The sequence below is a fragment of the Aythya ferina genome, assembly GCF_964211825.1.
Source record: "Aythya ferina genome assembly, chromosome: 2".
Classification (NCBI taxonomy): domain Eukaryota; kingdom Metazoa; phylum Chordata; class Aves; order Anseriformes; family Anatidae; genus Aythya; species Aythya ferina.
In genome coordinates this window covers 6833816-6859462 of record NC_140297.1, presented here as the reverse complement: position 1 = coordinate 6859462, position 25647 = coordinate 6833816, and the positions used below count along the sequence as shown (strand labels likewise).

At 41.5% G+C, this 25647-nt stretch overlaps 1 protein-coding gene across 7 annotated transcripts in view; it reads left to right on the top strand.

Moving 5' to 3' along the window:
• Positions 1-25647, top strand: part of XYLB (xylulokinase) — an 82218-nt gene that overhangs the window by 43379 nt on the left and 13192 nt on the right. For 6 of the 7 annotated variants that reach the window (XM_084507835.1, XM_084507831.1, XM_084507833.1 and 3 more), the window contains one exon: positions 24247-24305. In XM_084507835.1, coding sequence (XP_084363961.1) covers positions 24247-24305 — 59 coding nt within the window. Of the gene's footprint in view, positions 1-22312; positions 22465-24246; positions 24306-25647 lie in introns of all 7 variants that reach the window. The other variant, XR_014689104.1, reaches the window with a different exon arrangement.

The following is a 25647-nucleotide window of genomic DNA, read 5'->3' as shown; positions in this document are numbered from 1 at the left end:
AATTTGAGGGGACGATTTCAAGAATGCTCAACCCTGAAGTGCTTTTGCTGCTGGTGATGAAGGTTAACGAGGCTGTCTTGAGTCAGGCCAAAGGACGAGCAAGACAAGGCTCCTCCTTTGCCTGTCTCTAATACACGGGGAAGGCTACAACAGCTATTAACATCCTCCCAGTCTGCAATTCAGCAACATCCTGAGCCTGAGGTGTGTTTTTAATTATTATTTCACGGTTGTTGACAAACTTTTTCCCATGAACTTCTCTAATGGCTTGTTAAAAGCATGTAGATTTCTGGCACCCATAATATCCTGTAGCACTGAGCTCTTCAGCTGAGCTGTGCATTGTGTGAGAAACCCCTGTTTTTTGTGTTGAACGTCTCACCTGATAATTTCATTTGCTCCTCTGTAGGTTTCTATCATGAGAAACAGGGAATAGTTATTCCCTATTGATCTCCTTGAATGCTGTGTTCTCTTGGCCTCCCCCTGTATCCCCTTTTGCCCTTTCTTTAGGTTTTATTTCCCCCAGGGAACATTTTAACAATTTTACACTTGATTCCTGTGCACCCTTTGCACGGGTAACATCTATCTATTTCTCCTCATTTATTTATTTTATTTGTTCTTGTGCCTCCCTTGTTGACACCTCATTCTGGGACACGTCTTCAAACACATCCTGAATTAAGAGCTTCTTCATACACTGCTCTTTAATAGTCTGGGTTACTTTATGAGCATTGTAGGCTCTTGTCTGCTGCCTTTTTTTAATGTGCTCTCTGCTTTTTCTGGTACTCCATTTCATTGAAATAACATTTCTGTTGTGGGTTTTTATCCTATTTATTTATTTTGATTTATTGGCTCTTCCCAGACCAATATACCTAAATACTTCACGGTAACTATTACAAAGGGGTTCCTCAGTAGTAACTTTCTGAACCCATGTCTTTTCTTTCTTCTAGGTTTCTTGAGTAACTGTAGTGCATCTAACATCTATACCATAGAGTAAAGCCTATATACCATGTAGATACATGAGTGTGATGTTTATCCTAAACCATAAAGGGCTAACTGTAATCTCCCAGTGTTCCTGTATTTTCTGTCCAGGGTAGTCTCTCTGCTCCCTTTGTGTTTGTCATCATTCTGGGCAAGTCTTGTTCTATGATCCCAATGTGGGTGTGATATTCAAACCACATGGATTCATCCCATGGATAGCAATCCCAAGTAGGAATTCAGGCTGGGCGATGAGTGGATTCAGAGCTGCCCTGCAGAGAAGGACCCAGGGGTGTTGGTGGATGAAAAACTGAATGTGAGCCAGCAATGTGTGCTTGGCCAGCCGGGTCCTGGGCTTCACCGACAGCAGTGTGGGCAGCAGGGCAGGGAGGGGATTGTCCCCCTCTGCTCTGCTCCTGTGAGACCCCACCTGGAGCTCTGGGCCCCAGCAGCAGGAGGACAGGGAGCTGTTGGGGTGAGTCCAGAGGAGGCCACGAGGATGCTCAGAGGCTGGAGCACCTCTGCTATGGAGCCAGGGTGAGGGAGTTGGGGTTGTTCGGCCTGGAGAGGAGAAGGCTCCAGGGAGACCTCCCAGCGGCCTGCCAGGGCCTAAAGGGGGCTGCAGGAGAGCTGGGGAGGGACTCTTGGGCAGGGGTGTAGGGATACAACAAGGAGAAATGGCTTTAAACTGAAAGATGGGAGATTTAGATTAAATATTAGGAGGAAATTCTTCACTCAGAGCGTGGTGAGGCCCTGTCCCAGGCTGCCCAGAGGAGCTGTGGCTGCCCCATCCGTGGCAGTGCCCAAGGCCAGGCTGGATGGGGCTGGGGGCAGCCTGGGCTGGTGGCAGGGGTCCCTGCCCATGGCAGGGGGTGGCACTGGATGGTCCTTAAGGTCCCTGCCAACCCAGACCATCCCTGTGACTCTGTGATGCTGTTACAAGTTGATGCAATTAGCTTGCTTGTCTGTTCAGGCTCCAGGTTTTCATTAATGTATAGCAACAATCTCATCGCTGTGCTTTTCTATAGCTTTGCAATATGATTTGTTCTTTTTATTTTACAGCATGGCAATGATTATCTGCCTTTCACTACTCTGCTGCTTCTGTCAATATCCTCATTGAAAACTAAACACTTCAGGTTTTCTATCATATTTTTTAGCTTTCTAGTGTCTGTGTAGCAGCACTTACACAGTTGGCCCAGTAGCTTATTTTCTGTGCTGTGATTAAAATGGAATTACTTTTTTTGCAGTTTCTTATTCGGATTTATTAATGCCTGTCCTATCTTTTATTTATGGATACAAAGTTAAAATGATTTCAGGCCTAGAAAACGTGTCATGTCCATTTGTGCCAGCCTTACTACGCTTCTTAGTTTAAAGGCTCTCCCGTAACGTTATTAACTGTAAATGCCAGTAGTCTGGTACCAGCTTGATTTAGATGAAACTCATCTCTCCTGTATAAGCAGCCCTGCTGCCAAAAGCTTCTGCAGTTCCTCCTGAATCTAAAATTAACAGTAAAAGCTCACATTTACAAGAGTGAAGTTATGCCAGTGTGGATTTTATTTTTTTTTAAACCGTAACCAAAAAAAATAGACTTCCTTGACAAAAAGCTTTGTTAGGATGGAAAACCTGTTTGCTTTACAGTAAATCCATGAATCCTGAAACTGCAGAGTGGTAGCTGCCAAACAATAGGATTCAGGTGTTGGCTGTGACTTTGGGAGGGCTAAGCTTGTAAAAGATGATTTTATTCTGCCGTCGACTTGGCACAAGAGAGTCAGGATCCTGAGCAAAGAGAAGCAGGTTAATAAAGGTGGGTGCATGGTGCATGGGTAGGATTTGGTTGTAGGAATTTGAAAGTTGAAGGCAGTAAGCTAAGCAGCTTAAAATCTTCAGAATAAGAGGGAGTGAAGCTTGTAAGTGCGTCAAGCCGTTTGCTTAGATCTGGAGTAAGGAGCTTAAGTAGCTTATAACACCACAACCTCGGCAGCTCCAGAGGAAGGGACTTACAAGCTGTGCAACAGCTACACTTCAAAGGCCTTACAAGCACCGCTGATGAAGCCTGCAGGGCTTCGAGAGAGCGTGTCAAGTAAATCTGTCCGTCTGCCTCTTTCTCTGCAGTATCCGAGTGCTTCCTTTTCTCTCCTCCTTACATACTTAGGGACAACTCTCCTCCCTGCAATTATCGCAATGTTAAATACCAGGCACTTTAAAATCGGGAGTTTTTCAAAATTAATTTAGTCACGTCTTGTCTATATATTCTTCTTTTCCTCACTAGAAAAATAAACTACGAGGCATGCTAGAATGTACAGTTATTTTATAAAGAAATGCTATAGAAAAAAAAATGAAAAGGATGGAACACCTACAGCCTTTATAGCAGACACATTTGTTTCTTATTAAAATCTTCAGGGCTAGATTATCACAAGGTGAAGTTGCACTGTGTTGCCTTGATCATATCCAATTCCTGTTGAAATCAGGTGGCTTAGCTGGGGTCAAATAGGCTCCCACAAAGCAGAGTTGGCTACCTTCACAAGCTTCTCCTCTACAAAGTAATTGTCATGTCTTCAAAAATTTCTTTACGTACCAGTCAAAAATAAGCCTTCATAATACTGCTTTCTGGAGTTATTTTATCATCTCAAGTTTGCTCTTCCCTAACTACTGAAGATGCACTTTTAATTACAGGCATGTGACCAGATTTCTGTTTTGCTCCTACTCCCTTCTCCCTGTTTAGTTTCTGTATTTCAAAGTATGTTTTGATGTGCTGTTTAGTATTTCATCTCTACAAACTGGAGCATTTAGTGATGAAAAACAAATATTTGTAAATGAGTATCTCACACTTCAGGCTGATTTTTTTAAAAGTCGTCTTTAGGGTTTTTTAAACTGTTCATGTTATTGACAAGATCCCCCAGGAGCCTTCTCCAGGCTGAAGACTCCCAGCCCTCTCAGCCTTTCCTCAAAGGTTTCATGTTCCAATTCTGGAATCACCTTCATGGCCCTACACTGGACTTGCTCCAGTATGTCCATGTTTCTCTTTTATTACTCATGCCCAAAACAGGACCCAGCACTCCAGAGGTCTCATCTGTGCTGAGCAGTGCTCCCTTGACGTGCTGATACCACTCTTTTACATGCTGATACCACAGGCCTTTTTCTTCCAAGCTGCTCCTGTTGGCCCTTCTCAGTCTTTTGAGGTCCTTTTGATGGCAGCAAAACCCTCTTGTTTATCAACCTTTCCCATTTTTGGACGGTCTGCAAACTTGCTGAGGGTGTACTCTGTCCCATCATCTAGGGCTGTTAGTGTTGAACAGCATCAGCTCCAGTATCCACCCCGGGGTACACCACCATCGAGTCTCCTCCAGCTGGGCTTTGTTCTTCTGATGACCACCTTTGAGTCGAGCAGCTCAGCCAGTTTCCATCCACCTCACTGACCACTTATCTAGTCTGTACTTGATCAGTTTGTCAGTGAGGATGTTGTGGGAGACAGTGCCAAAAGCCGTCCTGAAGCTGAGGTAAACAACATCGAGTGTTGTTCATCCCCTTTCCCCTCACCCACCAAACCAGTCACCTCACCTCAGAAGGCTATGCTTGCTAATCCCAATAACCTTTTTTAATCATGTTTGGAAATGGTTTCCAGGAGGATTTACTCCATCACCTTACAAAGATGGAGGTGAGCCTGAGTGGCCTGCAGTTCCCTTTATCCTCCTCCCCCTGTTGAAGATGGAGACATTTGCTTCCTTCCATTCCCTCAGGAGCCTCCCCCAGTTGCCGTGACCTCCAGAGATGATCAAGGCTGGCCTCACAGTGATACCACCAGGCTGCCTAAGCACCGATGGGTGCATCCCACGAGGTCCCATGGCCTTTTATATGTCTATTTAGTTTATTTAAGCATTCCCCAGTGTGGTCTTTTCCCCTGAGAAGAGGTCTTCCCTCCTCCAGTCTCAGGGACCTAAATGCACACCCTAGCAGTAAAACCTGAGGTGAGGAGGGCATCAAGAGCTTTGCTCCTTCATCGCCAGGTCCGGTTTGCCATAGTGTGGCTCAGACCTTGGTCTGTGAGGCTGGGTGAGCGTGTCCCCATGGGCTCATCTCCAAAGAGGCAGGCCCGAGGCCCGCTCCAATTTCCCAGACAAGCTTTTCCTGCCCGCGGCTCAGGATCCCAGCCAGCGATTCAATCGCAGGGGAAGTTCAGTTTGGGTGAAAACAAAGACAGCAGCACACGTTTTTTTCTTTTGTTTTTAATTGCTTCCGCCTCTGTATCTGAAGTATTTTTGAGAAAATACTTCACTTTGCAGGTGTAGCCTTGTGGGCTTTCTTTCATCATCGGTTTTTCTTATCGTTTGTGGCCATTGGAGAGTTGAAAATGCTTTTGGCAGGGGAGTTAGCACAGGTGCCCCGGAGCAACTCCCACTGGGATCATTTCATTCTTTTTACCTAAAGTCCCCTTTTTTGTCAGCTGTTATCTTAGGGTTCATGTCATGTCACGAGCTGTTGTGCTTTGCTGTGCTGTCTGCCAGAGGATTGTGTTTCACTGCAGGCTTTTAGGACCGAAACTTCGGCATGCAAAGTAAATTTATTTATTTATTTTTTGATACTGGAAGGACAATCCAATAAACCATTTTCTTTCTTATTGGAAATTGAAACGATATTGCTTTTTTTTTTTTGATGGAAAGAAGTGTACAGGCTGGATTTTGATGTCTCATTGATTTTAAAGCAAAGCATTGACCGTGGTTTGCAGCGAAAAGGTGGTGTGATATGGGTGCTGCTTTCTCACTCACGAGACATGGCACAAAGCCCTGCTTCACGTAGGTGAATAGTTTTTCTATCCCTAAAATACAAACGATGATAATTCCTGGCTGTTAAGGGCGTTCTGAGGATGAATTGATCATTATCAGATTGGGATTATAAACTAGCTCTGTTGTTATATGGGAAATAAAATTTGGGCCAGAGGTTTCCTTTTTTTTTCTTTGTGGTTAATCCTCTGATGGAAAAACTTCCTAAGGACCCTGTACACCAACAGAGGTCTAGTCCAGAGTCACTGATGTTTTCAAGTTCAAATTGAACTTGAACTTGTACCTTGGATGAGATACTTAGATACATGTAAAGGAGAATAAACCAGTTTGGTGCACAGTTCTGGAGGGCAGGAATTGTTGCTTTTGCTTAAAACTTATGTAAGATATGGATGTGGTGTAGTATTTCTATTGTTTATTCTGCAAGGTTATGAAAGGAGCTAGTAGGTGCTAGGCCACGTAGTCTGCCTGGCGAGCACGATGTCTCTGATATGTCAGATCTGACACATGTAGCACACAGGAGGCCAGGGCACATAGGGCACATCATGATGCATTTTGTATTCCTCTCTTCCCAGCCAGCCAACTTTTAAGCTTGAAAAAGACAGGATGAAGAGAGAAGTCTGAGCATACAGTGACCCTAATTAAGGGGCCGCTGTATTTTTTCATCATCATACTCGTTGCAGTCATACTGACCTTAAGAACTAACCCTAATCCTTTCCTCTGTTGTGTTCAGCTATTGCCATGAAAAGTTTTACATGTCCCAAGAGCAGGAGGCTGAGGAAGTATGTGCAATCAGATACGTACCTTTTTGTTTCATAAGGGGTTATGCTTTCAAAATCTGTTTTCAAACTGTCACATAATTAAAAGTACACTTTGGGGGGCTTTTGTGAAGAAACGTGAAAGAGTTGGACATGGAGATGGCAACTGAAATCCCTTTTCTGACTGATAACAGGACTTCGTCTTGAACCTGGATTTGACATAAATCAAGCCAGTGCATTTGCTATTGGGCTTCGAGTCAGCCTGTCTTCTGCTTGGGGCTATTCTACTTCTTATGAAATATTCACTGGTCCAGAGAGACAATGTGACTTTGTATAACTTGATGGTGAAGGAAAATTTGTGGGGTAAAGCAGACCCCTGTTCAGGTTCTGTTCCTGCTCTAAATCAGGTGATTTACATCCTAGGTGAGTGCGTGGGCAGTGGGGTGATAATGTTCATTCTTTTTCTGATCTTTCTTCAGTTATTAATTTTCTGTCATGGCCCTGAAAAATTCTTTGATTAGCTGTCATGGTCCAACAAAAAATATCTCACAGAAAAAATCTTGACCAGCTCTCTCAGAACTACTTCATAAGTTATGAATTATAAAACAAGGGTGCCAATATGTTCTAGGTAATAATGCATGGGTTTTCCCCTTTTATTTAACTAGTCTTTGCTATAGTCAGCATCTCTAGTTAAATCCTTGGCTTGTATGCAGTTGCTGTATTCCCACTTTCTATATGCTGGTACAAGAAGAGTCTAAGACTCCCATGACCAGAGCTTTTTTTTTTTTTTTTCCTTTATTCTTGTGATTTTCCATAATTTAGATAGCTTTACAGTGTGTCTTAGTGGATTTTTAATTTTGCAGAACTTGAATCCGTTTGCTTTTGAAAAATTAACCTGGCCGTGCCCTTGAAAAGTCATTGCATCCATTATTACCTCCGCATGTGATAAGTTTAAGAAAATGATTAGCAAAGGTGTCACTCATTTCTGCATGCTGTATATCAGATCGGACTTGCTGTGAAGTAGTGAACCATATTAAAGCTGTGAAATCAGCCCTGTTCTACAGGGACTTCAACCAGCTGCACCAATTTTACTACTTTTTCCCTTGCAGATTCAGGAATGATTGGAATGGAGTTTGACAGTTTATTTACAGATTCACTGTGACTGACAGGATGCCAGAGGGGAAATGTTTGTACTCCCTGAAGGTAGTTTTTGGTAACTAAGGCTAAATATCTGACAGGACTTCTGTTATTGAACAGAGTGTGATCAACAGTTGCATTACTGCAGGATTCAGGGCATCTTTTCGTTTAAAACACAGCTAAAATTACTGAACTAAAGCTAGCATTTGCCCCCATGGAAAGTGCACAACATGCCCACCAGAAGATGTGGGGCATACGTGAATTCAAGCCTTCAGTCCAATCCTGATCTCTCATCTCAGTAAGAAATTAGCACCAGGGAAAGAAGATAACAGCTCACGTACCTTCTTTCCTCTTGGTCACTGATTTGCAGACATAAAATTTGGGAGTTCCATAAATTTTTCAGTATGGGCTTGGCTCTCTTATGTGGAAGATTCAAGTCTCCTAGACAACAGGCCTGTTTCTTTTACATTATGGGCTGCCAAGAGTTCACGGCCTGTGCCTTGAAAACTTACGTCCGTGTGTGATGTTAAGGCTCCTCACAGTCTAACCTCGAAATTAGTAAAATCAAATTCATCTTATTCTTATTATTTGGCTTAAAATTAAGGCAGATAAGACTTCTTTTTCATGACTGTGTTGTGTAGTTTCTTACTGTGACTGGATCCAGTAACCTGTCTAAAGTCTCCTCATGGTGTTTAAAAATCAGGCTAATATGATGATGCTCAGAAAACAGAAACCTTCTGGAAGAAAATGTGTGAACTGTATACTATATAATATACACTGTATGTGTAGTAATATTATACTCTGTATTCCCAGAACTAGTATTAAACATTTGATCAGGAAAGTATTTTTGTTCATTAATAGCTCTTTGTTCATTTAAGAGGCACAGAAGCTTTTGTACGTTGAAAAGGTTAATTATACTCTGAGTAAAGGTACTTGAATAAATTGTGTGTTTTATGGGTAGCAGAGGTTGAAGGTGGGTAGATCTGTCTAGCGCAGAGAAAAAATATATCTTTATGAGATTGTTAGGTGTTAAGAAGTGCTGCCAACTGGCCAAATGCAATCTGAGTATTCATGAGCAAGAGATGCTGATATATTGCAGGGGACAGAAAATATGCACCTGAGTTCCTATGTCCTTACTTGTGTTTAAGCCAGTCTTACTCACTATGTGTCTCATATCGCAGAGATTGGTAAGGTTAATTTTGTTTGTTTGTTTTGTTTCTATCTGTATTCTTCCCTATATCTTTTGGTTGTAATAAGGCTATGCATCAAGAAAGAGACATGCAGCAGAATTGGTGAAAAATAAATGAAAAAAAAGACAAAAAGAGTCTTTTTAAGTCGTGACCACATAGTTTCCACTTCTAATGCTGATATGCCAGGTGTAACTTACACAAGGACCCGAAGACACTGTGTTGTACTCCAGCTCTAAGGAAGATTTCTCGGGATCTGTGGCTATTAGGTCATCCAGCTGTGCCCACTTCCTAGTGAATGGGGTTCTTCTGCTGCTGTCTTTGCTGTGGATACAACAAGACTGACAGGTGAATCCTTATTTATAATTGTCAAGAATAATTGTCTAATTGTCAAGAATAAAGGAAATAGTTCTGGGAACAGACTGGTGACCAGCTCAGGTGCTTCCCCAGTGAATTCTCTTATTAGACAACGTGGCCGTGGTTATTCTGGACCTGTGGCTCTGGCAGTCCTGTCTGCACGGTGACTTTTCTGTAAGGGAAGAGAGATGGGTGTCTGTTCACGCTGTTACCCAAGGAGTGAGGTCAGTTCCCTGGGGAATGCGAGTGGTGCTTAACCTATGCCCACGTCTTGCTACCTTGACTCTTAAAAAGCTTTTCTCACAACAAACTGAACTTTGGCACGCCACGATTTAATATTGCCGGTCTTTGTTCTCTCCACAGAGAAGAGCTTATTCCCCTTCTCCTTGTGGATGCTTTTTTAATCCTATTTCCACTAGTTTAGTGTTAGCACTGCCTGTTTATAAGCATACGAGTTCTACCTTTAAGGGTGAAGAAAGGTTGTCCAGTGTAATGCAAGGAGGCAGTGATGGTGTAAGGCAGAAATATGGTCCAACAGTCCTGGATCCTGCTTTCCTGCTGTGGGTGTAGTCTAAAACCTTTTAATAGACAAAAGTAGACTTAATGTACTTTTAGTAGACTATAGCTAATGCTGAATATGGATCACAAAATCCTCACCTTTCAGTTCTGGCTGCTGCTGTAAGAAGTTAGGTGTCGGCTCAGCAGCCGCATCCCTGGCAGATGGCATCGCTCCTGCCTTGACCCGTCCATCACGCTGCAGTTACCGTGGCTCAAGTCCATGTGCAGGTTTTCACTCTACAAGCTCTATTAAAAGATACTTTCATGTCTTTTCAGACCCAAGAAAAGCGACCAAAACAGTTAAAGAACAGTCAGCGAGCAGGGGACCTAATACTACAGCTGAATATCTTCGTACGTTGTATTATTTTGTTAAGGAAAGATTAGATACATAGCAGGAGTGGAGTGCGTTGAGATCAGTAAGAGCTGCGAACTGGAATCGCAAGTATTACTGAGACCGTGATTCAGTGCCTAAAGACAAAAGCATAATTACAAGCAGAAGGTCATTTTTCTAAGCAAAGGACAGTTGTAAACTGCATTTACCAGAACAAAAAAATCTGTATTTGTTGCATTGCATCATTGAATTATTCATCAAGATCAGACACTTTCTTGTTCAATTTACTTTGTCATTTTCTTCTAGCTTATTCTCAGCAGTTTGGATGAAAATATAGCACAGTGGCACCTGCTTACAAGAGACATTCAATTCACTGGAGGTCTTGATTGGAAAGATTGGTTTTGGTCCAAGCTAAAACCAAATGCTCTTTGTTTTAATGGGATATTCGTGTTTTATGGAAAAATAACAAGAAGTTGTGTTAAAGTTAACCTGTTATTATTTAATGAGGTATTTCAGGACCTTACTATAGAATAAACAGGAATCAGTGATGGATCAGATCCTGCATCTGATACACAGAGCCTCTGTTGAAACAAGTGTTTTCCCAGCAATAAGATTTGATTGCCTAGAAAGGTGCAAACGTCCCTTTTTCAGAAATTGCTTCGTGCCTATAGGTGAAAATAACACTCTATTTAGGGTGCTGTTGGCATGGTTAGCTGGTTTCAAGAGCCTAGTCAGTGTGCTGAAAGGAGTAAATAATAATTACCCTGTTACTTCACAGCCTTTTCTTCTTCTGTAGAAACATATAGAGACACTCAAGCATGCGAGGAGATCAGAATGGGCCCCCATGTGTTCCTTTCGCCACGATCGTTTTCCCTCTTTTGTTGCTTTCCCCCATAATTTCCTTCGTTTGCATATTTTAGTGTTTCATACCGTGGTGCCTGAGTCAATTTGCTTTTGAATAATTAAACAGGTAGATGCCCTTGGAAAGTCATCGCACCCTTTATTGCCGCTTGATGTGTTAAGGGTGAGGAATTGGGAAAAGGCGTCGTGTGTTTTTGGTGACTGCTGTTCGTGTGTCAGGGTTGGATGTAATGCAGATGGGATTTGCAATATGCTGTGTTCAGGTCTACGTGGTGAACCCATCTCAGGTACACAGAGGATGGACCCAGACTGGGGAATAATTTATAGGGTCAGTGGCTGTTGCAGAGACACTGCATGTTTTAGACGGGTCTGGGTTTTTGGAGGCAAAAGAATTTGGCTTCTGCAGAAGAAAACAGAAAGAATTGATCATGAAACCTCTCTGCTGAGTATGGGCTGTGGAGGAGGGGAGAATGGACAGGAGGAATTTTGCAGCCCTGCAATAAAGGTAGCCAGGACTTCTCTGGAGGAGAGGCAGCCAGCTGGGGGTTGGGGTGGGTAATGTGCTCTGGGCTGCTCTGGGGATCGTTGGGTTGACAGCGAAGTTTCTGCAAGTACCGGAGGGTTCCAGCTTCTCATTTAAATCCTGAGCCTGCAGAACTGGAGTGTAGCTGCACTACAGATGCAGCTCTAATGGGGTTATTGTAGGGTTTTGCTTACACCATGCTGGCCTGGGTAGCTGAGCCACGGATTCTAGGAACAGCATATGCTCACCAGGGTAGGTCAGTGGCAACATGTGCTTTGTTAAATTGCATTTTATTGTACTGTTGTCTGCTGGTTATGCTTTTTTTTTTTTTTTTTTTAATTTTATTATTTTAGCGAGTGCTTTTAATTGTCAACATATTTCAGTGTCTTTGGTCACTCCAAATGACATTAAAATGTCAGCTTGCTTTCCTTGCTCATTCTCGTTTTACTCTTTTGCAATTAGGGTGTACTTAGAAATGTGCATCGATTTCCAGGTAGGTGCTTTCCCTAGGAGAGGACATATTTCTGCTTAAATGTTACAAAATAAACCAACACAGTTTGTGTCCTTTAATGCGAAGACGCAGGTTGTTGGCCACGGCAGCTGCAGGGAGGTGAAATCTCTTTCTGAAGCAGAGAATTCCTTCATACAGCAAAACTTCTGCCCAGTCAAGCTGAAGGAGAAAGGGTAGGCTGGAGCGTGTGGTTGGGTGCTGGAGTTGATTAATGAATGCAGAAATGAAAGGAGAAGGTTATGATGGGGTAGTTTTGGATTCACTGCAATCGATAGGGTTATTGTCAGAGAAAAGGGACTCCACCCATCCATACAGTTGTTGTCTTTGGCATTTGGAAGAGCTTGCCGTAGAATTGCCCAGCTGTGATTCAGGTTCCCTGTGCCAGCACAGTTGATGTGTTCAGCCAAGTCCTAAATGCATCTAGTTTTGGGGGTCCTCAGCAGGAGAAAACTGCAAATAGGGAATCAGTTCATGGAAGAGCAGCCACTAGAATTGAAGAGGTTAGCATGTCAGGAAAGGTTACAGGAATAACACATACCTAAATAGTGGTCATTGGTTAAAAGTACTAAGTGCCTTGGAGATAAAGAACTTCTATAGATTGTAAACATTATCAAAATCCTTCAAACCAGGCTGTGTTAATGATGCAGATCTTGAAACGTGTGATGGCTGAGATTTAAATATCTGTTTTGATATGAATTGTGCGATCACTCATCAAAAGCTTCAGACCTGTTGCTTTTTAAAGGATGTTTTCTTTACTGTCTGAATCAAATATGTCAGCTCTGCAATCTGGGGTGGGTTAATTGAAATGCGGTGAGAGTGCAAAATCTGGATCAGGCACGAGGCTGGCAAACTTCATTCATCCTTTTCTATGAGCAGACCTCTAAAAGTAAGCGCTTAGCTTGAGAAGTGTTGATGAAATTAGTGACATTCTCCATCCTTCTTTACATGGGAAGGATTTGGGCCAGATGGAGTCTGGAGGAACAATTTGAAATATACCATGTCACACTTGATTGGATTGAGTGAATGAATAGCAGATCTTGAGGAACGCCTTATTATAGTATTATTATAGTTACTTTTCACTGCCTGGTGATGGATTTTATCTCACTAGAGCAAAAATCTGGAATTGGCATGCCCAAAATACCCCAAGGTAGGTTTTGCTGTTTCCCTTTTCCTCATAAACTGTTATTTAATTTTAGGTGATTGAATTTGGTGACATTTAGTGCACATTAAAGGGAAGAATTTATAACTCCAGCTAAGGCAAAGTATATTTCAGGCTTGTTCTTTGTGAGCTTTTCTTGCTGTTCTGCCAAGTCCGTGTGTACCTCTTCCTGCTAGAAACCTGTGCCACACCATGCCCGAGCTTCTGGTTGGGCTCCTTCCTTAAGGTAAGATAACATCTTAAGAGACCATCAACGGCAAAAATAAATACATGAATCTGTAAGAGCAGTTCCATTGCAGAATGAGGGGTTGAAGGCACTCATGTGTGCCTTTGGTTCCCGTTCAGGTGCTCTCTTGATGCCTTTAATTTATATTGACCCCTGGAAACTGTGCAGCAACGTGATGGCAGCTAAGGATGGTTCATCTGCTAGGAAGAGCTATCAGGTCGACGTACCCACACCCCACCTAGAGGGGAGTGTGATACAGCAGGCACCGCAAAACCCCCCTATTTGCCACCAGATCTCCCCATTTCCAGCGGCATGAAGTTTTTGGGGGTGTTTGGGAATGGAGTATCGAACGATGCAACCCCTTGGTACAGTGCCCAGCAGTGTACCCTTCCTGGGTCTAATATTTCATTTAAAAGCAATTTGCCTGAATAAAATAAAATATGCATGATGGGTGAACACAGATGAGCTCTGTTAATGTATTCTAATTAACTTGCTAAAAATATTTTAAAATCTTAATAAGCTTAAAGAGAATTTCTGATGATCAGATGCAATGTTAATGAGCAGGGTATAAAAACACAAGAAGGTAACGTGGATCGCTGACTGGCAGTCGCAGCGCTGTCTGTGTAGCTGACATCTTTCTCGTGCGAAAGAAAGCTTTTTGGGTTCAATTTCAGTTTTTGTCTTGGTAGCTAATTTCTCAAGGTCCTTTTCTAAAAAGCTTAATGAACAAAGCATTAAAAAAAAATCACCTGTTTGATTTCGGGTGGAGTGGGGATTTTATTACTTAATTATGCCTTAGAAAAAACATGCTAAGGACACTGATAATAAAGTATCTGTGTTCTTTGTGTGGGGGAGAATGATTCTTTTCCTTTTATATCTGCCATAAATCTCAGCTTGTAGTTCTTGTTCTCTCCAGGCTATTAGGTTTCTGCAGCCTGTATTTCATTCCTTAGCACCTATTGTTGCTTGGCAACTGCATCCGATTTACATGAACCCAGCCCGGGAAGGAACAGCTACCTGGAACCTTTCTGCTCCGAAACCCCTAGAAACGTAGTGCTTCTCCCATTCGCTATGACAATTATTAGGAAATATTAATTGCTCCTCTCTATTCGTCTTCCTATAGCCTTTATTTTTTAGTTAAAGGCAAAAAACGCCTCTGTTCTTTGTTTAGTTCCAGTTCGCCAGAGGTCACAAAATTCATTTATAAGTAATCCTCTTGGAAAGAAGGAGGTTTATTAATAACAGAGGAGTTTAGTAGTGTTCAGAGCCTTAGCCGATGCAAGTGGTCCCCAGTGCTGTGTGCTGTCGGTACAGACAGGAGGAGGTTCTGGGCAATGAAGTGACCCACCATAGTCATGTAAGGAAGATTAGTGTTGGTTATTATTATTATTTTTTTTTTCCTGATAGTAAGTTTTGTATGGTTTATAGGGAGAAAAAGGAGAAACTGTTGCCAACTCACTCTGTTTGCTTCCCTTCTGGGTGTATGAAACCGATAAGCACATTTTCTGTCTTCCTCAGAATACTTGCCTGGTGTTTTGCAAGCAGGTGAACCCCTCTTATTAATTAGTTTTATTCTTCTGAAGTCCTTTATGACCTGTAGGTTACATCGAGTGAGAGAAACAGGAGGTATTAAAGAGAAAAATCAAGAAGCAAATTTCTTCACCAGCACAAAGCAGTCTTACAGGACTAGGAGAATGAGAGGTACAGGCAACATTTGTGAGTACCAAACATGTAAAACTTTTTTTTTTTTTAATATCTCGTGAAGAGAGATACAAACACCAAAGTTGCCTTGTTTTGTATTTTCTTTTCTGTTTCTCATCTGGTTTTTCCTTTGCAAAAATAAGATGATGCTTGGACATTGACTCTTTCCTGTTATTTGTAGGCCTTTGTTAATGTCTTTTGATAACTTGTAAAGAAGCAGAGTAGATTTACAATCTCCTAGAGGTCTGGTTTGCAAACCTAGATCTCAAGCTGTTTATTCACAAAGTTTGTCATGCTTTGGGTTTCTTGAAAATCAAAATACCCCGTAGGATGTTCTTTCCTCTCTTCCCTCAAGTGGCATTCAAGGTCAAGTCGTCGCACCCTGTGCCTTTTAATTATATTCTGTGGCTTTAGGTAATGCTGAACTTGCAGCTGATTATTATTATATTTTCTCCTGTGGACATGTCTTGCTACTGATGCGCAGACTGTGCAGATTAACTAATGCAGAATCGAATGCATTTGTGATCTAAGTAATGAAGGGGCCTTTGTTCTATTCTTGGTTGTTCTACTGATTTTGTGCGACCTTGGGCAGCTCATTTATCTCCTTCCTTGCTTTTCCCATTTTAACCTTCCATGGATGGTGTCATATGTTTATTTGCCAATGGAATTTTTTTTAGTCCCCTTAAAAGATTTGCAAGGATGAATATTGCTGTGTGTGAGGACTAATAGATTTTAAAAATGAAGCAATGGTGAGTTTATGCTTCTAAATAACTCAGCAGCACTATACATTGCTGCGTGGTCTCTAAATCCACGTGATGATTACTCACGTCAGAGCTGGGATAGGCATGGGAGGGTATATATTTTGCTCAGGTTCAGGCGTGAGTTTCTTGTGTTGGAATATTTTGAAGAAATACTCAGCTGTGCTGCAATGCTAGCAACAGAGCACGTTGAAGAAAATAATAGTTTTTAGTTAGTAGAAAATGCCTAAGGTAGAGGTGACTTTATTTATTTATTTCTTTTTTAAACCAGTTTCTGGGAACATCTTGCGTGGTCCTGACTGTAGGTGAACGTCTCACCTCCGGTCCAGGGAACTGAGCAGTAGGAATTCTTGCTTTGCATCTCCAGTGTTCCCAGGGGCACTGCTCTATGGATCGGTGCAGAGCCCTCCCAAACTCTGATGCTTCCTGCAATGGGGACCGAGGATGCCTGCCCTCTTCCCATGGGACTCTGCACAGCACATCTTCCAGAGCTGCACACCTTCAAAGCTGGCACGTGCCCCCAAGAAACCTGGCAGATTTCAAGCCAAAGGTTCTCTGATTAATCAGGAGTTCTTCACAGAATGGTTAAGGTTGAAACTGGATGATCTGTAAAGGTCCATTCCAACCCAAACTGTGCTGTGATTCTGTGGTTGGAAGGCACCTCTGGAGGTCACCTGGTCCAACCCCCCCTCAAGCTGGGCCACCCAGAGCAGGTCGCCCAAGACCACATCGAGGCAGCTTTTAAAGATCACCAAGGATGGAGACTCCACCACCTCTCTGTGCAACCTATTTTATACACTGGCACTTTCCTGCTAAATATTTGGATAGGCAAACTGGCAACATGCAGCATCAGATAATTCTAGGGTAGATGTTTTTAATGCTGTCATTGACTCCGCTCTTTTTTCCTAGCGGTTTTGGTGGTGAAGACGTTTCTGCTAGGTACTGGTAGGGTACCAGTGGCTCTAAGCATCAGCGGTTTGTGGTCTTGGAAATATGCCTTTTAATGAGTAGCAGAACTTAATATACTTAGCTTATCAAAAAAAGAAAGACAAGGTGTAATTTAATTGTGGTCTGTAAGTGCCAAGACTTGAAGGGGAAGCCCAGCTCCACAGTAATGTTTTAATTGGAAGGCTGAGCCCACAAAGATCAACTAGCTATAAGTTTAAAAGATAAAAATCTAAATGATGGGGAAAATATAAATATTTAACTTTAAAGTCTCATTCAGCATGAAAATAGCCAGTAGTCACAGTAAATTCTCTGTCCCTTTGTGTCTCTCAACTGAGAGTTTCTGTATCTTCTTCGCATTACTGTCCTTGAGTAAATGCGTTGCTGCGTTGGATGGTGGTTGGGTAGGATCATGGTGTTGAAGTTTTGTGACCTCGTTAAAGCAGATGGTCTTTTCTGACCTTTAACATTTTTGGAGCTCTCTGTCGGTAGATTATTAAATAGCTGGATGTAATGGCTAGATTTCAAATACACAGGTTGGGTTTCCTCTAAGTTTTGGTCTCCTCTAAGTTCTGGTTGAAAACATTTTTTGAGAATCAATTAATTTGTCCCATTGGTTCCAGATGTAATGTTTATTTGCTGAAGGACAACAATTCTGAACTGGAGAGGGAACACAGAGGTGTTGCCAAGAGTCTCTGAATAATTACCAGAGGCATGGTGTAAATCAAAGCAGGTGACACTTTGTTGAGCCTTTAATTGAAGCCTTGGCAGCCTTGGCTACTTCATGGATGTTTGGACGACTGCTGAACAGTTTTTGTGCAGATTAGTATTTTTTCCCAACACACTATTTTTGAGTTCCACAGTTCTTACCATATTTAAACTTTGGATAAAGAAAAGATGAAAACGTTGAGTGTTAAAAAAATAAATAAATCAACTTGATGTAAACCAGTTCTGTTGGTAAGTGAATGCATTCTACCTCACTAATTCATGGTAACTTATTTTTTTCTATAAGGTATTAATTCAGAACCAAGAGTTTATACAAGTCAAAGAGATAGCAAGTATTTATTAAATTACATCTAGTAATAATGTCTTCAGGAGAGGACTTTTCCCCAAGTACATTTTCAGTCTTGACCAAATAGATTTTAAGTGTTTCCTTCTTGTTTGCTTTCTGCCTCTTTCCTTAAAAGCTTCTGCAGGAAGGTTTTCCCAAATTATTCAGCTTGTATCTATGAAAACTTCTGGCCTGAATCGGCTCCTTTTTTTTTTTTTTTTTTTTTTTTTTTTTTTTAACTGCTTACTGTAAACCCTAGTGCTGAGTTGTGGGTATGTTTTTATATGTTACACTTGGAATTTAGCCCAGGCTTCAAGAAAATATTCCGTCAAATAGAGATCCATGTCTTCAAAAAAATAAAAATCACAGCGAATTGATAAGCAATTGCAGCTCTGAAGTATTTCTACAAGAAGTGCAAATATTCCAGAGGTCTCATAGTGCACTTGTCAATATGTATGCTATAGCACTGTTATGACTATTGATCAGCTTGTTCCCAAATAAGTCTTTAGCGTTCATGAACCAAACTTTTCTTTGCTGCGTAACTCAGCTGAAGTCAATGAAGTTGAATTGTCAGCAGGGTTGTATCGTAATTTTTTTCTGGTTCCCTATAGTACGTCTTGGACTATTTGTGTTTTTGGGGTAATTTGCAATGAAGTAAGGTGAGGTTAAAAAGATAATTTTTGTACACATTTTTTTCTACGTTGATTTTTCCTGAAATCCATTAAAACGGGGAAGGCTTTTTCCTGTCTGAAGTGAGTTAGATTAAGAAGAATTTCAGAGTTAGGTGATTTGGTGTCTTTAAGTTTCAGGCTGTGAAATACGAAGTTTTGTCTTTATTGAAGCAGGGTCTTAGGAAAGCTGAATTTGGCATCTTCACAAAGAACAATCTCTCCTCTTAGGAGTCAGCATTGTTGCATGAGAACACAAGGCCATCTAGACTGCCAGTAGCATATGAATCTTGACTATGGGTAACATTTCTACTCTGTTTTACTTAGGCATGTGCACATCAGCTCATTGTAGTGGTATGATTCTTGCCTTGCAGCAGTGTGATCAAGAAGAATCATGCTTGTTCTTCCCTACATCATTGTAGAGACTTTGTCTATGTAAGTAGCGTAAATGTTGAGGATATTAGCCATATTTGTCACTGCTGCTGAGAAAATCAAGGCTTTTATTTTCTCCTGTTGAATTACAGCTGCTTTGATAGGAGCTGTAGCCATACAGGCTGATGATCAATTCTGTCCTTAAAAGTTATTTTTCTTCCTTGGGCACTGCATTTAAAAAAAAATAAAAATAAATTATGTGCCTGGAAAACTTCTAACATGCAGCTGAGCAATTGAAACCCGCGATGAAATTAGAAGTCTGTTAACGAAATATGAAAAGTTTGCTTATAAGCCAGGAAAAGCTTTTACGAATTACTCTTCTTCTTAGTATTGTAAAGATGGATGAATTTGTTTTATTATTTGGCTTCAAGCTTGTAGTTTTTTCACTGGGGCAGTTGTATGGATCTCTAAATTAAAAAAAAAAAAAAAAGTTAAAAATCAGATGTTGTCTAATGTGCTGAAGGCTGTGGCAGTCTGTTTCTTTTGTATTACAAAATGCTTGGAGATGCTAGAAGTAACAGAGCACAATAAGGTAGAGCAGCAAGTGCATTTGGACCCAATCCTAGAAGTCACAGGGACGTAAGGGTCACTTGGTAACCTGTAGCTTGCATAATTTCATATTTAGAAAGGTATAGACAAGAAAAGCCTTTTACCATAGCGGGAGTTCAGTTTCACAGTGCTTATTTGAATAAGAATGATTAGCACGAGTTTTTGAAGAGTTAATTTGCAAGGAGGAAGATTTTGGAACATTGGCTTTATAAATGGGGCAAAATAATGATGTATTTTTGTTTTGTTTTTCTTGAATGAAAAGCAAGAAAATATATTTTTTAAAATTATAGTGTTTGGAGTTAATCAGAGAAATAAAGGAGGGGCTGACACTTTTCTTGTTGCTTACAAATTGTAAATTGCAGTTATTCGCAATCATGCTTATAGCTGGCGTGGGTTCGTGTGCGTAATCAGCTGCTTTTTGAATGCATGTTCTATTGTTCTGTTTTATTTATGGATTCATTTGTGATGAGAAAGACATTATGAAGTTGTTTGGATGAAGCCTTGGAAATGTCTTTTAGGAGTTTTGAATGTCAGCTAGCGCTTGGAGTTTGGGGTACAAATCAGGGCTGGGCTGGGAAATGTAGAGGAAAAAGTTGAAGGGTTTTCACCCTCAGATTCTGCTTTCTGACTTGGCCATGCATGAGCTAGCAAAATTCAGGACTGACACAGGCACGTTGTTGCTGTCAGCTGAAATACAGCCAGATCCCAAAGCCTCGAGGCCAGGAGTCTTCCCATCGATTTCAGCACCTGGACCTGTTAGCTCTGTGCTCCGACCCCGCTCCTGGTGGAACAGGAGGGTGAATTTCTACCTCCAGCCTCCTTGGTGCTAATCATCGGCACTAACCTGATTGATGTGAGTTTGCTCATCTGATTATTTCTCTTAATAGCTATGGTTATGTGCCAAGACCATTGGAGGGGATGCTGGGCTGCTCCGGAGTGACTCTCCCTGTGCCACTGGTTCCTGTTCCACGTGCTGAATCCATGTGGGCAATTTTCTTTGAGTTTGCACTTTCTAAAACTTTTGTTCTGCTGCTTCCACACCCCCCAACTTTTTGTCTGAACATGATGAAGCTGCTTGCTTTTCTGGGAAGGCATCATCAGCACAGAGCTTCAGTCTTTTGGGGAGCACTGAAACTGCTGTAACACAAACCACTGTAATTTCTCTGTCTTCTCAGTGACAGGTTTTTGTTCCCCTTTGTGCCTTTCCATGAAAGCAATATTTTGACTGAAAACAAGAGCCAGGAGATGAACTTTAACATCATTCAATTCTTCTTGCTGGATCTCTGAAAGGCGGAGTGGGGGTGGCTGTGTGAGCAGTAACACGTTCGGAGGGCTAACATCGCAGTCGTGTTTGGAGCCTTATGCTCCATCTTGCTGTGCAAGTGAACTTCTTTACTTGCCTCTTCTCCCCCTCGCTCTCTCTGCTGCCATGGGAATTATTATTTTAACTGAATTTCGTTAAATTAGTCACCCCATTCCGCAGCAGATAATAGATCTGAGGAAGGTGTGCATGATGCAAGATGACACCATGCCCTGTGAACACTTTCTAGACAGGGTTAAAAATCTGTATCGGCGCTCAAAAAATCATAAAATTTTAAGTAGGAAGGAAATAAACTGGTTGGTTAGGTACTATGCAGGGAGCTTTTAATTAAAAGGTGTTTAAACTGATTCAACTGTCAAAGAATTGAATTCATGAATTATGTTTCTTACAGTTGTTGTTATTTTTTTTTTGTAGCACTGTATTTAAGTTCTTTCTGTGCACTGCCGTAGGGGATAGATGGTAGCTCCCGACAGATTCAAACGCAGCTGGCTGAGAACACCACTAGTGATGGATGAACGATGTCTTTGTTAATGCCCCCGTATACATAAATGATGGGCTTTATTTATTTATAAGATGTATCCAATTACACACCTCAGAGCGAATGTCCACCGTTCGGTAAAGCACACAGTATTGGCGTTAAGAAGGCAATCCTGTAATCAGTGATCAATGCCTTTTCCCCAGTCTCAAGGGAGAGATTGAAATGAGGAATAAACCTAAAATTCAGTGAATTCAGATCGATTCTTTTGGGACCTTCTTGTTTGTAATAAAACTCAACCAGTGAAGCTGTTGTTTCTGCTCTGGACACATACAGAGCTGCTGCTGGAAGTGTGGAGCACTGGGTTCACCTGAGATCTGTCTTCTACGTGCCCTGATGGACCAGTCCCACCAGCACACTGGGTCAGATTCAGTTGTCAGATTGTGATGGCTATGGTTCACTAGGCTGTTGCCTACTGGGATATGTTTTGGTGAAGCAAACCATCCTACTTATTCAAAGTGGAGGAGGATGAATGGTTTTGCCCTTTATGTAGCTTCAGCATAGGATTTATTTATTTATTTTTATGTGTATCTGTGTTTTTGTACCCATAAACTGACCCCATTCAGAACCTGAGATGTCCAACCAACATCAGAAACTTCACTGCATAAACTACATCAGTTTCTTTTATCCAGCAGGTTAGACATTTACTGAAATAATTCTCAGTGTTTAGCTACAAAAGAATTAGTCTGGATTAAGATAGGTGTGCAGATAATCAGGGTGTTAAGCACTTCTAGGCTTAAGTTGTTTCCTCTATTGTTAGGTATTTAACTCAACTAGAAGTAGGGTAAATGTAGGTTCATGGGTGATTTCTATAGGATAACTTGTGCAGTGTAATTTTACCCCTATTTTTCTTAGGGAAATGTATTTATATAGAAATATCCTGAGATAGTTATGGCATAAAATGCTAATGGATGCAAAACCTGAATCTTCTGATCTAGCAAGGAGTAGAAGTCTTTTGTCCAGTCCTCACTTCCTAATGCAGATATGTTATCTGTTACAGGAACACTGAAGTCAGCTTGAAGGCACAAGGCAGCCCTACCTGGCCTATCAGTTACTATGCCAGTGAAAGAAGATGCAGTATCTACTGACAGAATCCCAAAACTTTTGGAAAGTCGTGTAGCGGCAGCCCTAAGGCAGAGAGCTGGCATGCAGGTGGAAGTACCAGAAGCAGCTGAGCTAAGATTTGTTTGCAAAAAAAACAAAGGCAGGCAGAGGTGGTCACTGCCTGGCTTTACCACCAGTGTCTTGTGCACCATCCTTTCCCAATGGGGATACCACAGAAGTACACAAAGCCCCTTTCCAGAGGCAGGGGGCAGTAAGCACGCCTCATTCATTGGGTTTGTTTAGTCACTGTGAAGTGTAGCAAACATTTATTTCTAATTCTGTCTTGCTGGCTGTCTTTGAAATGTGGTTTCGTGCTGGATACGGTACTTTGGCAAGAATTTATATTCACAATAAGGTTTTAGCAAGACAGAATTGCAACTACTAGGCAAATCATTCAGAGTTCAGCTTGGTCTCTAGGAACAGAGGCTTACCAGTTATTTTTCACTGGTTTCTGTGCTATTATGTTGTTGTGATAATCTTGGCAGGGATCTGTCACTATGTGTTGGTATAATTGAAACTTGTTTTCCCTGAGGAATCGCTCTGCTGTTTGTTTTATTTGTTTACTGACATTGACAGAGATCCTAATGGCTTTTAAAACCCAATTTGTGCATCTCTGAATATCCTCCAAAGAGGAAAATAAAATTAAATTTATCAGCAAAATAGGGTCCTCCATGCTTTAGCTGGGTCTTAGACTCCACCTGAGAATCTAGTAGTGGGTCGAGAAATGGCATGAGGAACCTTTGTGAGCTCCATCTTCTTTGTTGCTGGTTCTGTCTTCAGAGGCCTTGTCATTAAGGTACTTGAAAAGATAAAATGACAAGAAGTCATTTTGAGCCTCAGTAAAAGTTGACCAAGTTTGCTTTCTATGAAATAAATTATCTCTAGCTTTTATTAAAAATGAGGTTAAAATAACATAATAATATCACACTAAAATTTCCCTTTCAGGAGGATGGTGTTATTGTCATAGATTAGGATAATTAAACATGTCTTTTTTAAAATATAAAATATTGAAGTATTTATGCATTTATTTAGTGTTAAGCCTTTAAAGAATTTCAGTGAGATATTTGGACTCCTGATGCTTATAACACCTTGCTGAATTGTGGTTGTGGATAGACGTCTGGCTTGTTGCATGTTGTGCTCCAGAGGAGCATGCACACAAATAAATAATGAGGCATTGGACAGAAATTCGAGAACGTGATGAGAAAGGGTGGGTTTCCTTACAGACTGAAGAATGCAGGGTAATTTTTTTTTTCTCAGTACCTCCAAATCTATGGGTTTGAATTGGATGAAGATTCAGATCATTTTTTATTTTGTGGAATTGACTTAGACTATCTCTAATTGCCTTTTGACACACTTCCTTGTCAGTCAAGCACATAGAGATTGCTCAGGTTTCAGTGAATTCTGATTGTGAACGTCACGAGGAGACAAGTTTGGAAAATACTGCTGATTTTAAAGGTTATCTGTCAGCTTGTATATATACAGCTGTGAGCCAAACCAATCTGACCTCAAACCAGAGCTGTAGTGTAATAACACTCAGCCTTTCGTATTGGCTATCTCTTTTGCAAATCTCCCAGACTTTGATAGCACTATAATAATAATAGATCAACAAAATTTATATTGCCTTGTCCAAAGAAGTGTTCTAATGTGGCTTGGAAAGGTGGGTAATTAGTCTTATCTCCTTTTTTACAGAAGGTAGATTAGAGGTACAGAGAGAGAGCCCAGATCGTTTGACTCCCACCACCTCGTTCTCATTGCTTGGTTCAGAGATTTTAGTGCAAATCTCGACAATATGCAATTTCAGTCTGATCTATGTGTTGTATTGCGTTGCAGTGCCCAGAACAAGGATTTTGGCTACTGGTGGTGCATCCCACAATAAGAAGATATTACAGGTAAGTAGGAAATGAAATCCATTGAACTCAGTGCACAGTTTTATCTGCATTTTTATTTTGGTGTACAGAATTCGAACCACTGCAGCTGCACAGGAAGGTGTGGGTATGAGATTGTGAATCTGCTTTAGATCTTTGGGATTTTTCGTCAGGTTTAATGTGGAGAGACCATTAGCCCAGTGCTAATTTTGTATTGAAGTTTAATTTTTTTTTTATATACTTGACTAGTTTCATGAACGTGTATCTGAAACACTGGTGATTTCCAGATCTCACCACTTAGGTCAAATCAATCAGCAAAGAAATCAAGAAGAGGCTTGCTAAAATACCTGATATTTTTGTAGTTTTTGTCATTAAAGCCAGAGTTGGACCTTAGAATTAAACTGCAGAGGGATTGTGCTGGTTCTGAACACTTAAAAAAAACAACCAGACAGAAAAAAACTACCACCACCACCAAAACACCCTGTCCCTATTGTTTTGAGCAGCTGTTATGTATTAGCAGTGCGTCACATATTGCGGGGGAGGCTGTGCTTCTGTGTAGTCTCTCTTCCATCTTCCCACCTTCCTCATCTCCTGCTGTTGCTGCACATCCAGCCCTGGTTAAGATCCTCTGTCTCAAGAAGATGTCTTGGGAGCAGAGTATGGTGTGCTCTCTGCTTCTGCACTTTGGCCCTGTCCTGTAGGGACCCTCCTAAGTGATGGAAAGCTTGTTTAATCTCTACAGCTTCTTTAGCTGTTGGCCTCCCTTGTGAAATCAGCATTAGAGGAGTGGCGTTGCATTTAGGGTGGGGACACTTAGCCACTAACAACAGATCTGGGGAGTTTTTTACTTAGCAGAAGTGAGCACTGAGATTTAGCAAAGCCTCTTGCTGATGGTGAGAGGCCTCTCACCTAGATTTTGCTGTCGCAGAATTAGACCTCTGGGTTAGGATTCACGTTGTCTGAATCCAGTCATCTGTGATGCGATGTCTGTATGCGGTCTGTCACTGAAAATCCTGTAATAGTCAGGGGAGAGCCAGGCAGTTACAGTGCAAAGAAAACGGTGTTTTAACTTATCAGACGTAGGTGTCTCCCTCCGGGTGAGCCAAAGAGCTTTCTGTACTCCACTGACTGCACTGACAAGCTTCCTTTTGACTAAAGCCTCACACGCTGAGGCTGGAAGTAGGCATCTGCACCACAAAGCACCTGTCTTAGTCTTGGGCTGAGTCCTGGCCCTGAAGTTAGTCAAACACAGGGCGTTTACTTTCTGTGGATGCCGATCCCTTTCCATCAGCTACAGCAAGTCAGCTGTGCACCACGCTCTTTGCCAATTGCAGTTGTACAAAGTCACTGCCTCCATTCTCCGAAA